General features: G+C 27.4%; 2 protein-coding genes across 3 annotated transcripts in view; one reads left to right on the top strand and one right to left on the bottom strand.

Annotated features, from left to right (window-relative positions):
* Window positions 1-9,125: 9,125 nt before the first annotated feature.
* On the bottom strand, window positions 9,126-13,886 carry LOC100202153 (ruvB-like 1). The gene is made up of 3 exons (XM_065801566.1): window positions 13,659-13,886; window positions 11,231-11,765; window positions 9,126-9,954 (listed from the first exon to the last, which is right to left on the bottom strand). The coding sequence occupies exons 1-3, from the start codon at window positions 13,797-13,799 to the stop codon at window positions 9,263-9,265; spliced, it is 1,368 nt and encodes a 455-aa protein (XP_065657638.1). The 5' UTR covers window positions 13,800-13,886; the 3' UTR covers window positions 9,126-9,262.
* A 225-nt stretch (window positions 13,887-14,111) lies between these two features.
* Window positions 14,112-17,129, top strand: part of LOC101240001 (oxysterol-binding protein-related protein 9) — a 64,202-nt gene continuing 61,184 nt past the window's right edge. For both annotated transcript variants that reach the window (XM_065801564.1, XM_065801563.1), the window contains exon 1: window positions 14,112-14,282. In XM_065801564.1, the coding sequence (XP_065657636.1) occupies window positions 14,172-14,282 (111 nt within the window). In that variant the 5' untranslated portion in view covers window positions 14,112-14,171. The remainder of the gene's footprint in view (window positions 14,283-17,129) is intronic.

The raw sequence follows: 17,129 nt of genomic DNA on the forward strand, positions 1-17,129 counted from the left end.
TTTTTACTATACTAGACTTCTACTTCAAACGCCTGTTATTCAGTAGTATATTTATAGTTGGTATAGCAATGAGTATGTCTTGATTGTCATTATGATATTTGTTGTGACAGCGCCCGAGAAAAAAAACCCAGCTAATTTTAACTATGCAGGATAGGAAGCTCTTTATTTTAGTGCGTGGTTGAGAGTTTGCAATGGGTATGACGCGTCAGCATTAATGCATCTATAACATCCACTTGATTCTGCACAGTTGCGCTGCATTAGCTTATGCTCCGGCATGATGTTTTGCGGAACTTTTATTGCACCTCTTGCATTTTAGTCCCAAATCCCACCAACACTCGACTCTAGTCCAACAAAAAGATCAACCGCTTGCTAGCCATGCTTGGCGCTAACAATAAAAGTGGCTTGATCCCTCCAAGTGCTTTGTTTTTTCCTCTTTTTTTATGATTATATAATATAATAAATTTTAACAAAGAGCTTCATGCAATAATATTGAAAAATTAAAGCCCAAGCTTCTCGGTTTAGATAATATACAATATATACAGAAAGGGACTCAAAGAAGGCATGAATGACTATTAACTCAAGAGTCCCTTCGAAAACCTTTTTTAAAAATTGCATTTAATATAATACCTATTAATTTTTTGATTTAATAGGATTTAAAAACTTTTTTTTTTCTTTTAAATTGCAAAATTTATAAAAACTTTATTAAAAATAAAACATTAAAAATAAAATAAAACAACATTAAAAAACAAATAAAACAAAGCCAAAAAAATAAAAATGTACTTAAAAAATGTGTTTTCCTAATATACTAAAGTTTTTACTAGAAAATTATTACTGCAAAATAAAATAAAAAAAAAACAGAAAAAAGGAAATAAAAATAAGACTGGGAAAGATTGCTAAATGATGTACGTCAGAAATTGAATAGTTGCAAATTTTGTTTGCCGGTTAAACGAGGACATGTTATTTAAGTCTTTTATGCTAGTATTTTTCATGTTATTCCATAATAATGGACCTTGAGTCATTATAGAAAATTTTGACTTATTAGAATTTTTCGAATCTGGATAATAGTCTTGGCTAGTATTTGACCAAAGATTATACTTTTGAGAAAAGTTATTTAAATAATTTATTGCTTTACAAGCATGGTTTTGTAAGCTTTGAAATTTTTTAATTTTTAGTTTTGTGAGTGCCTGCACATACAATATTAGCGTATGAAAGATGACTATGTACAAAGCTAAAACAACATTTTCGTGATTTAATATCAAAAAAAGATCCTAATTTATATAGCACACCTACTGCAGAGAACAATTTTGTTTCTGTTAGACGCATATGGTTTTTCCACAATAGTAAGTAAAATTCCTGAAAACTTAGGATAATTTTCGGTACGTATTTCTTTTTTATTGATAGATAATTTTGGTAACCTTAGTGGAAGGTTAACAGCTTGTCTTGTTTTATGAAACAGAGTAAAGCTGGGTTTTTTCACAGTTCAAACACAGTTTATTTGCCCTAAACCAGAGGTTAAAACTTTCTTATTCAATGATTATTGTTTCGAACAGTACCTTTGTATCAGAGTGATTGAATAGCAGCTTTTAAGCCATGCAAAGCCGTCTTTACAAAGCTTTAAGCACTTAAATAGGAATGCAGTTGCCGTGTGCAAGGCAAATGGCAACTGCATTTCTGTTTAGTGAATAGAATGCAATGCTTTGGGCCTACTTGGAAACAGGTAGTGATTGTTTTCAGCAACGCTCTTTAGGATTGTATGCAATGTTGGCAATGTCTTTGAGTGCTTCGTCAAACAACTCATCACCAAGATAGAGATTTACCACGTAAAAGACAAAATGAAACAATAATCTGAAAAAGCTAGTTATATTTACTGACTTTTTTTTATAAGATCTTCACTTCTGCTTTTTAAAAATGTATCATTAAGATTTTGTTTATTTTTTGAATATTTTGTAAGCTTTTTATGCATGCAAGGATTGAGTGATAATTTAAATTTTAAATCTAGTCTAATGAACAATCGTCGTAGCTCATGCAAGTTTTTAACTTGCATAAACTGTTATAATATTGTAATAATAAGTATTTAATTAGTATTATCATAATTTATTTATACTATTATAATCTTTTATCAAACCTAAAATTTCTTTATCATGCCGAAGACTCCACCTTTCATGTCAATGAAATCGATAAAATGTTGCTCAACTATGTTTACCTTCAAAGGAATTGTAGCCCCTAAATTTCTATAGCTCGTAAAGAGCTGTTCTATATCTTACTTTTTTTAAGTATTTCTTTTTTATTGAATAGTTTTGGTAACTTTAATAAAAGGTTAACAGTTTTGTTTTATGAACACAAATAGAGCTTAATAATTTTCCAAATCAGCCATGGACTAGTTTTACAAAATCACTAAGTATCCTAATGTATTTGGCATTGGGATCTCTAAGACTGGGCCCCCAAAAAAAACAGCTCAATGCTGTCTATGTTTTTAAGCAACTTATTTTTAATTAGAAAAAATTGTACAAGTTAAGAAATATTTTTTAAATTAGAGCAAGCAAATTTTAAAAACGGTCAAATTTATCCCCCCTCCCCCAACCTTCCCCTCTCATTACTTTATTGAACGCTTTTTGCAGATCCTTTATAGAATATTTCAGTGGTCAATAATTTTAAATATTTACAACTATCCGTAACAATTTTTCAAGTTTTGAAAAATAAAAATACAACATTTTCTTTACATTTTCTTTAATAGAAGAAATTATTTTGGTAGCTCAGTTTTGGACTTTTTCCAGCGCGTCTATGTCTCCATGTTGGTATTGTGACCACGCCTGAATGACAAACTCAAGGTGAGGTTGAACACACGCAATCTAAAGTTATTTTTCTACAGTAGTAAACTACGACTACAAAAAGTTTTTTTTCCCCTTTTTTAAGGATCGGTTAGCTTTTGCAGCAGCTGCTGTAGCTTGAGTTTTGAGTTTAAGAACTTCCAAAATTAGTACTCCTAGATCTTTTTCTAAATTCAAATGCAAGTAAATTCAAATGCAAGTGGTAGGTTGTCTTGTCCTGGCATGAAATTTTCTTGTGTTGGTATTTCTTTCCAACGGCCTAAAACTGGACCCTTTGGTACGCCGATGGTAACATTTTTCCTATGTGAGGTTTGTTCTCCAACTACAATTCTCTGCCGCCTTTATGAGAGATGTGCTGTGATCTACCCGTGGAGCTCATTTTTGGTTTTGTAGCTATAAAGTTTGAGGAGGAGTCTTTTGCGGGGGATTTTATCAAAGGCTTTTTCCTGATCCGTGAATACTACGTTTGTAAGGTATCACTAGTACATAGCTTCTGTTATAATATCGAGTAATAATAATCTCGAGAAGATTTATCAGACACTACTTTTTAAAAACAAGTTAGGTTTTTGATATCAAACCGTTTAAAATGCAGCTATTCATAATCTGATGTAGAACAAACCTCTCCATAACTTTGCCAGGGAAACTAGTAAGTAATACTGATCTGTAATTAAATGGATTGTCACACTGTAACAGAGCTCGACTCGGTACTCACTTCCTTGTTCACTGTACAAACTAAATACGAACAACCTATTTATGCAAAAAAGGAATAACATGATCTTTCATCATGTGTAACTTAGGCGTCACTAGAGTTTCTCGCCAATTGGCGTAATAAAACTTCATTAAACCAGAAATATAACACAGTACATACTTACATGTGTCTATATTACATTACATTAGATACATTAGACAAGTTATCCTTAATAGATTTGGTACTGGAAGATAAAGCACCTTAGCAGCGGCCTTTAGAGATTTCTTACAATATCTTGAAAAATGCAAATACAATTTATGCACTCTAAATTTATGCACTTTTTTTTGTTTATGACTAAATTGATAAATACTCTTGTTGGTTTTTGGCCTTTTTATTGATAGAATTTAATGATTTTAAAGTTATTAAATATTGTTTACTGTATAATTTTTAATTTGGTACATTTTTTGAACATATATATTACTACTTATAAAGTTTGGTTTGTAGAGCATGCATGGTTCTCAAAATATTCTTGTTAAAAAAAGGTCCAATTTTTGCCTAAATTTTGCTTATTTATGTGATTAATTATTAGGCAGAGGGATATAAAAATTATTGTTATTTTTTGAAATGATTTAATCTAACTCTTCATAAAAACATAAATGTTCCATATAACATCAAGTTTTAAAGTTTTTCTTTCTTAAAGGGTTTTACAACCTTAATGACGCATGCGTATTTAAGGAGGTACACCGGGATGAAAAAAAGGCAAAAAAAAAAATTTTTTTTTTAAATTTTATATAAGATTGATCCTTCATTCTTTATTTTTTTAATATATAGCCCAAATTAATAGTTTATTTTTTAATATATAGCCCAATTCTGCCCTACTTAAGCTATAATGTAAAACTCCCTAGCAACCTCATAGCAACAGGTCGATCAGTTGTTTTAAAAGTTATTCTGGGCTTGTTTATTTAATAGTAAATGTAAGATAGTAGCATAAAGTCATCAAGAAAGAGGTGTACTTGTTGTTCCCGGTCTAAACAGCAGTGATAGAAATTACAAACCTTATTTAATATATAGAAAATGCTAATACAAACAAATTTGTTACTTATTAGGGTTTTTTTTTGCTGTATATTCTTATTTACTCAATATGGTTTTTAGCAGTTTTAACACTTTTTAGGAGATGTTTATTTGCTACTGACCCATATTTACTAGACTCCGGTTGACTCAACCTTTTTTTTTGAATTTGGTTAGATAAAGAGTTATTGCCATCAATCTACTAAAGAAGTGTAAAAACAGAAGTGTACTACAGAAGTGTACTAAAGAAGTGTACTACAGAAGTGTACTACAGAAGTGTACAATTTTCAATTTTTTAAGTAAATTTGTGATGAAAAAAGTAAAAAGAAAAATTTTAAAAACGCGCGGGTCAATCAGAATATAACAATTTGTTTTATCACTGTGTAAATTTTCAATCCATAAATTTTTCAATGGATCAAGATTTTATGTTTTAAAATACAGTCTTTTTTGTTCTTTTTTCCGCCATTGTGGATTTTTAATGAGTTTTTAAATAAACCTTTTCAAATGAAAATACTTAAAACATTAAACCATACACTTAAAACATTAAACTTAAAACATTAAACTATACATTTAAAACATTAAACAACACACTTAAAACATTAAACCAGGGTTACTTTGAAAGTTTTTGAGATTTTTACTTGCTCTTCCTTCACTATTGACAATATTTGAAATTTAACAAAATGAATATAGAGGCCAAGGTATTTCAAAATCGAAATAATATTTAAATAAAAGGATTCAGTATAATATTAATTTAAGGAGTCACTCAAAGGTACCCCACAAATGGGGTAACTTTGAATGCGTTTTTTGTAAAAGCAAAACCTAATCAAAAACGCATTGTTTAATTTTACCATTTAATAAAAACAACAGTCAAGTTTCACATTAATTTATTATTGCTAAAATAATATAATATTATTTCATAAAAAACTCCCATTTAGTATTTTATTTTGTTTTAATGGGTATGTTTTAAGTGAACTAGCATAAAAAAGTCTCATTTACATCAGTTTCACTAACAGACTATGTAAGTGGAACATCTTTACAAAAAATCCTCAAAAGAAATATTTTTAACAAGGTCAAGAGTAATTTTTTTTCCCCTTTGAGCCTGCTTTTTCCTTGACATCAACATGAAAAATTTGTTAAAGTACATTAATTACTACTCAGCGTACTAAAGTTACAACTACCAAATGGCTAATGAATGAAGATGATACTTATATCTAATCGGTATACTCCATATTTCTTTCAAAACCGCCAAGCTACTAAGCTGCTGATTACCTTTTGATTTGACAAATATAATGTTTATAAGTAAATAAAGAACAAAGGAGATTTATTTTTTGTACTTGTCTGTGCTTTTTTTAAACAAGAGGTTTTCAATTGATCAACTATTTTACTCCAATATTTTTTAAGAGATCCATAAAAATGCAACATAAAAAGGTTGCAATAAATGGGTAGAGTTATACCAGTTATAAAACAACACACTATTTTCTTCTCAACAAGATACTATTTTCTTTAGTAAACTCAAGTACTTTTTCACTGTAAAAATTGCTTCGATTATTACTAATAGGAACTTTCCTACAATCTGAAAAAAAACAATAACAAACTAGTCAAAAAAGTCAATAGAATCAAGCCGTCCTGACTTTGATTGTATTTTAGACTGTATATATATTAGATGGTCCACTTCGGTTCTTGTTGTGCATAAATGGTCCAGATTAAATTGACATTAATTGACAAGAGGCACTAAAAATAATCGACGTAATATAAAATGTTGAACAGTTGCTATATTTCGCATATTTGTAAAAACTATGGATTTTCCATGTGTTTTCAGATTATGTTTTTAAACTTTTAAAAACAAAGTGGCAACTTGCACCCAATGAACATCTATCAATATTTTAATCTAATAATATTTATTGTTACCATAAAATTTGAAAACTGGCACTCATTATAATTTATATACTGCCTTGAATCAATTTTTGTATGTATAAAAGTGGGATAGTACTGCTATGAAATGCTAAACAAAAACAAATTTAAAAATGAATCACTGTACTTTCAAAAAACTTAATTAAACACAATATTGAATATATACACACATATTATATGGCATATTTTTTATGCAAAAAAATATAAAATTTTTATAAAATTGTTCTGCAAAAACTCTATATACATTAGGGTGGTCCAAAAAAATGAAGTTTGAAAATTCTGTTCTCCACAAGGCTTATCTTGTTTCATATAATGTTAGAGAATTTCTGTAAAAATTTGAAGCAAATCGGACAATATTTAGAAGTCAATAAAAACTTTGGCTTTTTATTTATACGGTCTATACGGTCAAAAGAGTAAAAATTTTATTTGATATTTTAATATTTAAAATTTTAAATGAAAAATTGTTATAATACTGATTTCAAAAGTATGACATATAAGTAATGCCCCATCAAATGTTATCTACCGCAATCATGGCTGCCTTAGAGGAGGATGGGTAAATCTGGCGATGTTGCTGGGCAAAACGAAGCAGAAACTGTTTTTGGTCCACGTCTTTGGTGAGGATTTTATTATATTTCTGGATAAGAGCAATGCCAAGCTCTGTGCTATCATTGACAACCTTCATCTTGTCGACTCGATCCTTTCAATTTTGATAGCAAGCATCCGATTCCCATGCTTCAAATTGCACAAAGAACTAAAATAATTACTTTGTATCGTGTCCCAGAAGGGCTGTTCAGAAAAACAAAACCAAAAATTATGTATAAACACTCAACAATATGATTTCTGCTACGAACATGCCGAATTAAATGAGGTGCTTAAAAAAAATTAGGTGCTTGCCCAAAATGTTGAAATTCTATTGACCCCTAAAATTTTTCAAATTGGTCCAATTTTTTAGGTGGTTATTCCTTATATATAGAAGAACAAAGTTTGCCGTGTGGAGAGTGGTTAGGAACACTTTTAGTTTTTACTATGTAATTCTAGACCACCCTATTATACACACAGACACACACATATATATTTATTTACATGTATATATATATATATATATATATATATATATATATATATATATATATATATATATATATATATTTATATATATATACACACAGACACACACACACACACACACACACACACACACACACACACACACACACACACACACACACAGAAACAATGTGTGAGTTACTGTTTATACAGATGGTATTTTAATTTTTAATCACAATAATATTATGTACCATACCTAATATATTATATATTATGCATGTATGACAAAGGAAGTTTTTAAATTGTTTCATTGTTTCTTGTTTCTGACTAATATACGTAGTAGAGTTACTTTAAACTTTATTTAAAGTTACCCGTACGAGATAAGGTATGTTACGTTTTAACAATGGAACTTAACTATAGTAGGCTAACAAACTTCTTTAGATTTTATATGCTAAAAAAATTTATAAACAAAAATTATACAACTTAGACAAGCTGATGCAGTGTGCAAAGTATTCTGACTAATTTTTTGAGAAAAATATCCGAAATATTTAATTCATTTTTCAAGTAACAATAACAACCAATTAACAAAGTTAAACTTTAAATAATCAAAATATAAACTTTTCTTAATACTTTGATGTTCGGACAGTTTTATATAAATTTTTGCCATAAATACAACTTGAAAAAAGAAAGATTGGTATTCAAACATACCCCGCTACTCAAAGTAACCCTTTTACGGTATTGAAACAAATTTTCATCAAAGGGAAACATTTCTTACAATATTTCAGTTTAATTTTTTCCCTGGTATACCACCTTAAACAAAAAAAATCTCTATTTCATATTTTGCCTCCAAGTTGAGCATTCCGTCGGATTATTCTTGAATTCATTATATTTTATTATTATGCTGTGTTTTACGTACGTCAAAACGCAGACGTTAATTTCTAGATGAAATCAAAATCTTTGTTATGATTATATTTCTAAGAATTTATTCATGTATTACATCTAAACACAAATTAATTCAGCTTTTTTATAATAAAGAACAGTTATAAGATAGAAAGTATAACACAGAACAGAAATAAGATTCTTCTGTTATACTTTGGTGTTAATTACAGCAATAAATTTTTTACTGCAATAAGTTCGTTAATGTCTTTGTCATTTAAATTCATATTACTGTCAAAAATGGAATGGATAAGAATAGAAAACTTAGGTGAAAAAATTTCCCAAAGTTAACGTGTTTGTTTTTTTGTTTCGAATCTTTTTAAATTCAAATGCTAAAACGTTTGATAACGCTTTTGCGGAACTTAAAACGTGTAATTTGCGGAAAAATATTTCAAACTTCGGGAATTAAATGTTTCACTTCCAACCATAGGTCGCCGTGGTTTGTATATGGATGAAATCTTTATTAACTAAAAATGTTATTTTTCTTAAGAAAAAAAAATATATATATATTTATGAATATTTTTATTAGCTCTGCTATCTTAAGACTATTCAAAGCCAGTCCTTTTTTTATTGTTCATGGCCTGTTTCGTTATTCTACTAATGATTAGGGGTTCGATATAATGAAAAAAAAGGAAAAACTAACATTATTTGTTGTCAAAATTTGTGAATTTTTAAGAACACACAAAGCGCATGAAAAACAAATCTAAAATAACTTGTCAATAACATTACAAGTCACCAAGAATACTATTAAATTTATATACACAAAAACATACTTCAATGATTTTTACTTCATATATTTATCTTCCTGCTCTTGTAATAACTTTGCAGAAGACTTGGCATCATAAAATAGTTCATTAATTTCATTAACCTCTGCTATAGTAACAGTTTCTTGTCCATTAATACTAGCTAACACTGAAGCGGGAGTTAAAAATTGAACAGCATACCTCAGTGTCGACTTATTTCCAATAGAAGCAAGTTCAACAATTGACTCTTCATCAACAGATATTCCCTCAATTTGAGTACGTATTTTTAAAATTTGTCTCATTTCATCTTGAGAGTATGGCATTGTACGTATGATCATAACACGATCTAGCAAGTCAAGAGGCATACCATGAGGTGATCGCACATCTGTCCCACGGATTGTGCAAGTACCACGATTTGTAGCAAAAATTACAATTGGAGAAAGGGAAGACTCAAGCGCCTTATGGAGATATGTAAAGCATTCTATATCCAGCATATGCACTTCATCAATAAATAATACACCTGGAACTAATTCTGCAACTCCTTGATCTATATATTTATTGACCACTTTATTTATTTCTTTACGAAGTTTATCGGTAATTTCAGTTTTCTTCGGTTTCATAAGTTGACCCATCATTGACAAAATGTCCTGACCACCTTGTGGACGAGCATTAGCTATGTCCAGATCATGTAAAGTAACATCTTGTACTATTTCTTTCTTTTTATGGACATCACCTAATAAAAAAAAATAAAAAAATAATTAGTTTTAACATTCGAAGACTTTAAAACAATTTTTAACTTCAAAATAAATACATTTTTAAATGTATGTATATTATCTATTATTATAAGTACTACTATCTATAATTACAACTACATTATTAGATCAGTACAGTATTAATATATTCTGCTCAATAACATTTTTGAACTTTAATCCAAAGATATTTTTGAAATGCAACTTAATGTCTGAAGTTATTAGAGAAAAAGGATACTGTCATAAAGATACTTCTATAGAAACCCAAATTATCAGTTGATGTATGTAAAGTCACCTTACAAAACATACATATTCTTACAAAAATCATTTACATATACACCTCACTATGTCTTACTCTAAAAAAATTATATATAGATAGTGACTAGGCCTATAAAATGTGAACTCAAATGAATGTTGCGATTTATTTTTGATGATCATAATGCATTTTATAAAAAGTGATATTTATAAACCAGGGATGCGGAGTCCCAAAAAGGATTCCGTATTTGAAAGTCACAAAAAGATTATTTTATCTAAGTTTTTGGTATCCAAGAGCTCTAAAAATATAAATAAGTTTATGGACTATTAATAAAAAAAAAGAAGGACTTTTAGGTTAGAGGAACAATCATTTTTTAAATCTGGAGTCCTTAGGTATAATGGCGGCAAGGACTCCGGGACTCTGGGCTTAAAAACAATAAGTTTCTGACTTGGAAAAAGTAGAAATATAAAGACGAAGTCCTTTTGGGACTCTGCATCCCTGTTATAAACTATTTTAAATGTTCTTTGTTTTGATGATACGTTGCTTTTTGTTATCGATGATATGTTGCTTTTTGTTATTGATGATGATAAAATGAGAATTTTGACTCTTATTGCTTCATTAAAACTGGTTTAAATGTTATTCTGAAAGGCTTTATCTATTTCTTTAATTTTTATATGGAAACTCTTTTTTTTAATATATAAAAAAATGGATGCAAAACTTTTTTTTAAGTTAACAATAACATAGATAAAAACTTTTTTTTTAAACCGCAAAAATATGATAACATGGATGTAGAACTTTTTTTTGAATGTTGTAAAAAGATGAGTGAGCTATAAAAAGTGACCTACAAAAGATTTATGCTTACTGAGCTTATAAAATATATAGATTGTTCCAGGGCCTAAATAATTCAGTTAGTATTAGCTTTATGTAATTAAATTAACTTTATGTAAAAAATAAACATATTAAGATAACAAAAATCCAGTGAACTTTATGAAGAAATATATAACCTTTGGGTAATGGTACATACTCCTCTGCCTCCAAGTCAAATTCTGTTGCAAAAGCATCTGAGCGCCCTAATCTTTTGACAGAACCACTATTTGCTTCAATGTAAATTACATCACCAGTTTCAACTTTTTCTTTCTGCAAGCTCTCATAGATTGATGGATCAAGCTTTAATTGTTTCGTTCCTTTAGCTGTCTTCAGTCCAATAATAATGTGACTTATAGTTTTTCCATACCCCCCTAATGGATTTTCTGTTTCAAATGGTGTTAGCTCAGTAACTTCACCTTCATAGACTTCTTTGGTCTCTTTAATACGCAAACCTATAGCTCTACGAAAATTCTCCATCAAGACTTCAGTTTTTTTTACTTCAGTAGAGTAAACTTCACTTCCTACCATAGGGCAAAATGGAACTTTAGGACCAAGTTCTTGTGCAATTGCTAGTGCTAATGCTGTTTTTCCAGTGCCAGGTGGGCCAGCAAGAAGAATGGCCCTCCCTGCCATCTTTTTGCATTTGATTAGCTCCACAACAATACCACATGCCTTTTAAAAATAAAATAAATTTTATTATATAAATAACTTTATACAAAATAAAGGTTAATATATTGCATGTAATCAATTAATTTGAAACAATATGTTAACAAAAAATTACCAGCTTGTAATTTTGTTATATACTTAATTTGGTATTATAAAATGATAGAAAAAAATATTAAAACATAAATAGTAGAATTTATGCTTTGATGCATAGAAATTTGAAACTATTATTTATAGTTACAACTACATATTTAGATAAATACAGTAATACTATACTTTGTTTAAGTTGATATAACTATACTTGCTCACAAAATTTCCCTACAAAAATCAGTTCTCTGAATAAAAATCAAAAACTAGCTTTCATTAATAATATCAAAAGAAAATCATGCTCATAAAAGTTAAGTACTCTTTAGGTGCTTAATACATGAGAGAGGACATTTCTTAATTTTTGGAAATTTTTCTAACCCCCTCCCTCCAACTTTTTTTCATCGAAAAGCCTCTGTAAGCATATGAAATTCTATTGAATTACATTGATACAACTGTTAAAATGTGCATCTGACCCCAAGCTACATTAGAATTAAATTGTTCTGTAAAAAATTACCACATAACCTTTTATTAAGACACCCATTTATTAGATATGGACTGAAATTCCCTTGTTTTAATCCCCCTCTTGTATAAAAAACACCCCGGAAATAAAAAAAACTTATAACTCTTTTTTTTTTTTAATAATCAATGGTTTTGTTAGAAATATTTAAAATTGTCAAGAGAATGAAGTATATAGAAATTATTGTCAAATATTCATTTGACAATAATTTCTATATACTTCATTCTCAAGCATAACAATACTTTTTTTTACAGAACTTGTGATTGTTACATCACACTAGAGTGTAACACATACTTATGTTATAAAACTAAGCACATTTGTTTTTTAATAATTAAAAAAACATCATTAACTTATTTCAAAATTTGTTTATTTTAAATTTGTTCAAATTGTTTCTTTTTAGAAAGATGTGATATAATAAATATAAACTTAAAATTTATAAGCTTTTTTAACTTTCTTTAGTAAAATAGAACTGAAATATAATTCATAAATTTTAAATAATTAATCATAAAATAAACAAAGCAAAAAAAAAAAAAAAAGGATTTTAAAACTTTTTTTAACAATATAGTAAATGAGCTGAAGTTTTCTTAACTTTTGAACAAAAGAGACCTAGCTATGCAAACAGTCTTGTGCTTGTAATCTTTTTTCTCTTGAGGAAAATAAAACAAAAATTATTTAAAAAAATAAATTATTATTTCCTTCATTGTTCCTTTTTGTAAATTGTGCTACTTTTATAAAGCTTTTTATACAAATCTGTTTATAAAATAATGATCACAATCATTTAATGATTATTTATCTTTTACATATTTAATAAAAAATATGTTTAAATTAACAATATCTTATTATCAAGGTTTCCTTAATTATCCATTATCTTAATGTAACCTAAATTATATAACATGTTTAGTAAAATTAACTTATTTAATGAAGAATAAATAATTTTTTTGTATAATTTATAAAAAATAACAATTTCATTATAGTGATAGTTTAAATAATTATTTTATTTTATAATTCCAAAACTAGCACACTTTTAGGGTAGTTTTTTAAAGTTTTAGAATTGTCATTTTTTTTTAAATGATTATTTTAGTTATGGTTAGATTATTTAAAAATTAGAAAGATTAATCTATATATTTGTGAATTGATGTTTTAAACATTTATTATATTATTATAATTATTATATAATATATTGGATGTTCATCAAAATAATAAGCTAATACATTAAAATAATGAGCTTTAACTTATTATGTAATATAGCTATTACTGTAAAAATAAAAAGTAAATAAAAAATAATAACTACATTATACCTCCCTAGCATTTTCTTGGCCAACTAAACCAGATGCTATACTAATGGCTGCACCATCCTCATTAAGTCCAAGCCCTTTAACATGACTATGGGCTGCAATGCGCTGAGTTTTAGTGGTGCTTTGAACTTCTTCAATCTTCATGATAAGTTGTCAAATGTGAACGATTTAAAGTTAACAAGCTATGCGTGCAACACTTTTTAAGGACATAACGTAACCATGTGGTTTTAAGTTATGGCGGGAAAGCTCTATTTGTTTTCAAAATATAAACAAACAGACGATTTTCCTTTAAAGTAAACAAAATGGAGATTTTTTATTAAAGAATGTTGATTAAATATTAAAATTTTAGATTTTAAGTGAGCTTATTGTTTCTCTTTATTTCATCAGTTTCACTTAATATTTTAGAAGAAATTTGTAAATATTTTATTCCATTTTTTGATTTGTATTTATTTTAAGCTATACATTAAAATAACAAAATACATTACAAATATAATCGGATGGTGTGAGATATCAAAGATGGCAGTTAAATTGGAAGGTCCATTAACAAAATGGACTAATGTGGTACAAGGATGGCAATACCGCTGGTTTGTTTTAGATGATAACGCTGGTTTATTATCTTATTACACAGTAAGATCATTAGTTTGTTATTAAAATATGTGTTTCAGTGTTTATAGTTATGTTGAGTGTTTTTTATTATTAAGTAAAAAATTTTGAATCAAATTGTTATAAACTACATTAATTTAGATTAGAATTTTTCTTAGTTTCTAATACAAGAGTAGTTTTTTAATTCAAATTAATGTTTAAAACTTAATGTATTCTGACTGCATTAAGAAAGTTTAGTTTATTGACCAAAATTAATGATCATTTATAGTATTTATCAATTGTAGTTTTTTTAAGTATTATAAAAAAATTACAATTGATAAATACTATAAAACTTTATATAAAATACATAAAATCAAATATTTATCTATTTTATATTATTGATAATATTTATTATGAGTATTCTTAACTCAAGAGGTTTAGTATAAAACTAAATTATAAGATTTAAACTGTTAAACTCTAAGTAAAAACATGTAGCTGGATTTCCTGAAACTACCAGGATTTGAAGTATTATTGTTTTGATTCTATAATTTAATGACTGATTAATTATACTAACATTTTTTCTTGCTTATTTCAAAAGTTTCAAAATAATTTTATATTACAATCATATTATATACATTAGGGTCATAATTTTTTGGTATCCCTGTATTAGGTATGTTACATGAAATTTTTAAATTCATCAAATTCTAGGTTGTTATATATTAAAAAGAGCTTTATTTCATTATTCTAAAAGTGAAAAAAATTTTCAAAATCGAACCACCCTACAAAAAGTTATTACGTTTTAAGTACCGATTTTTTGATATTAGGATTTGTTTAAGAAACTGTGGTCAAAATAAAGTTTTTATTAACTAAAACTATGATAACTTAATCAATTCTTATCCAAAAGTTTACATCTTGGTATTAAAAGATAGATACAAGAGTTATTTACAAATTTATAAAGGTTTCTAGATTACGGGCGCATCCGGGGGCACAAAACCACCATCCATACCGGCAATAAAGACTAACAATATTTGTAAAAAAGTGTTTTTTTTTAATGAAAGTATAAATTTTTATATACAAGATATTTTGTAATTAGCTATCCGAACACAGTCAAATATAGAAGTTTTATCATTGTTTTTGGGTGGATGTAAGGGTGATGGTTTCAAACACCCTATTGTCAAAAATGACTCATTTTTTTTAATAAATATTTATCTTTACAATTAAAAAGAAATCTAGTATCAAATCAAAAATTATATTTTACTACTTCACAACATCACTAGCAGCCCACCATTTATTTTAAGGGGTGTAGATAGGGAAGGGGCGTATCACCCCCTTCCCCCTCCTCTTTTACAACCTAAAAAAAAATTATATTTTTAATGAGATTCGAAAAAGTATTTAAATGTAATTAAAATAATAAACTTTAATATAAAAACATCTTGTACCAAAATTCAAAATACATCACATAATACTTAGTGATAGTTATAGATGGTTCCCCCTCTAACCTGAAAAAATTTTTAAAAACAAAAAATGTTTTATAATATTATTTTAATTAATTTACATCTTGGCTTTTAGTTAATGATTAAGATATTAAATTCCATTAATGAAACTATATAATAATCATTGTTAACAATAGACACGACGTGAATGTAAGCTAGACCCATCTATCAAAAAAAAGTTCCACTACTCACTTTATATTGTTACAAGTTCCACTATTCGCAGTAATTTTTTTTGTGCAAGTTTCACGACTTGCTGTAAATTTTTGTTGCAAGTTCCACTACTCGCTGTACATATTTTTTGCAAGTTCACTACTCCGTGTACATATCTTTGCAAGTTCCACTACTCACTGTACATTTTTTGTGCAAGTTCGACTACTCGCTATAATTTTTTTGTGCAAGTTCCACTACTCGCTGTAACTTTATTTGCAAGTTCCACTACTCGCTGTCAATTTTTTTTGCAAATTCGACTACTCGCTGTACATTTTTTTTGCAAGTTCCACTACTTGCTTCATACTACATATATATATATATATATATATATATATATATATATATATATATATATATATATATATATATATATATATATATATATCATCAGGATCATCAGGAGGAGTTCCTGAGAACTCTTCCTGATGATCTAGCAATGGTGAAGCTTCAAGTTGAAGAAAAAGTTAGATAAGTATTTTTTACTAATTTATTATTGCTCTGTTCTTTAAGATCATTGAGCACTCTATTTGTAAAATACACTAACATAATTTACATACATATATATATATATATATATATATATATATATATATATATATATATATATATATATATATATATATATATATATATATATATATATTAGTCGAAAAATAGTAAAATCATGTAGTAAGATAATAAAATGCATGTCCAATCATCAAAAAATAATGGCAACATATTCGCATTAGGAAATCATCAACTCAAAACATATTCACGTTAGGTAAACATCACTGGAAACATCAACTCAATGAAAACATCAGCTACAATGTCAGCAACCAGCTAGAACTTTTTCATATAATAATCAACAGTTTCAGAATCATTTTCTTTTCTATTCCAGTAAGAAATAGTAATAGCCTTTCTATGTTTTTTTTTAAGTTTTAGTATTCTGCTATTGTGCAATTGCTCTATCGGAATCACATCATTCATAATTATTATTGATATAGTATGTATTAAATATATATATTATATTATAGTATATATTTAATATATACTATAATATAGTATATATTAAGTATATAATATACTATAAATATAATATACTATAAATAGTATATTAAATTTAATATACTATAAATATATTATATGTCTATATATTTTTGGACAAATATTAGTATATTACTAATATATGATATATTCTAAATACGTAAAA

This window comes from Hydra vulgaris, chromosome 07 (assembly GCF_038396675.1).
Source record: "Hydra vulgaris chromosome 07, alternate assembly HydraT2T_AEP".
Lineage (NCBI taxonomy): Eukaryota > Metazoa > Cnidaria > Hydrozoa > Anthoathecata > Hydridae > Hydra > Hydra vulgaris.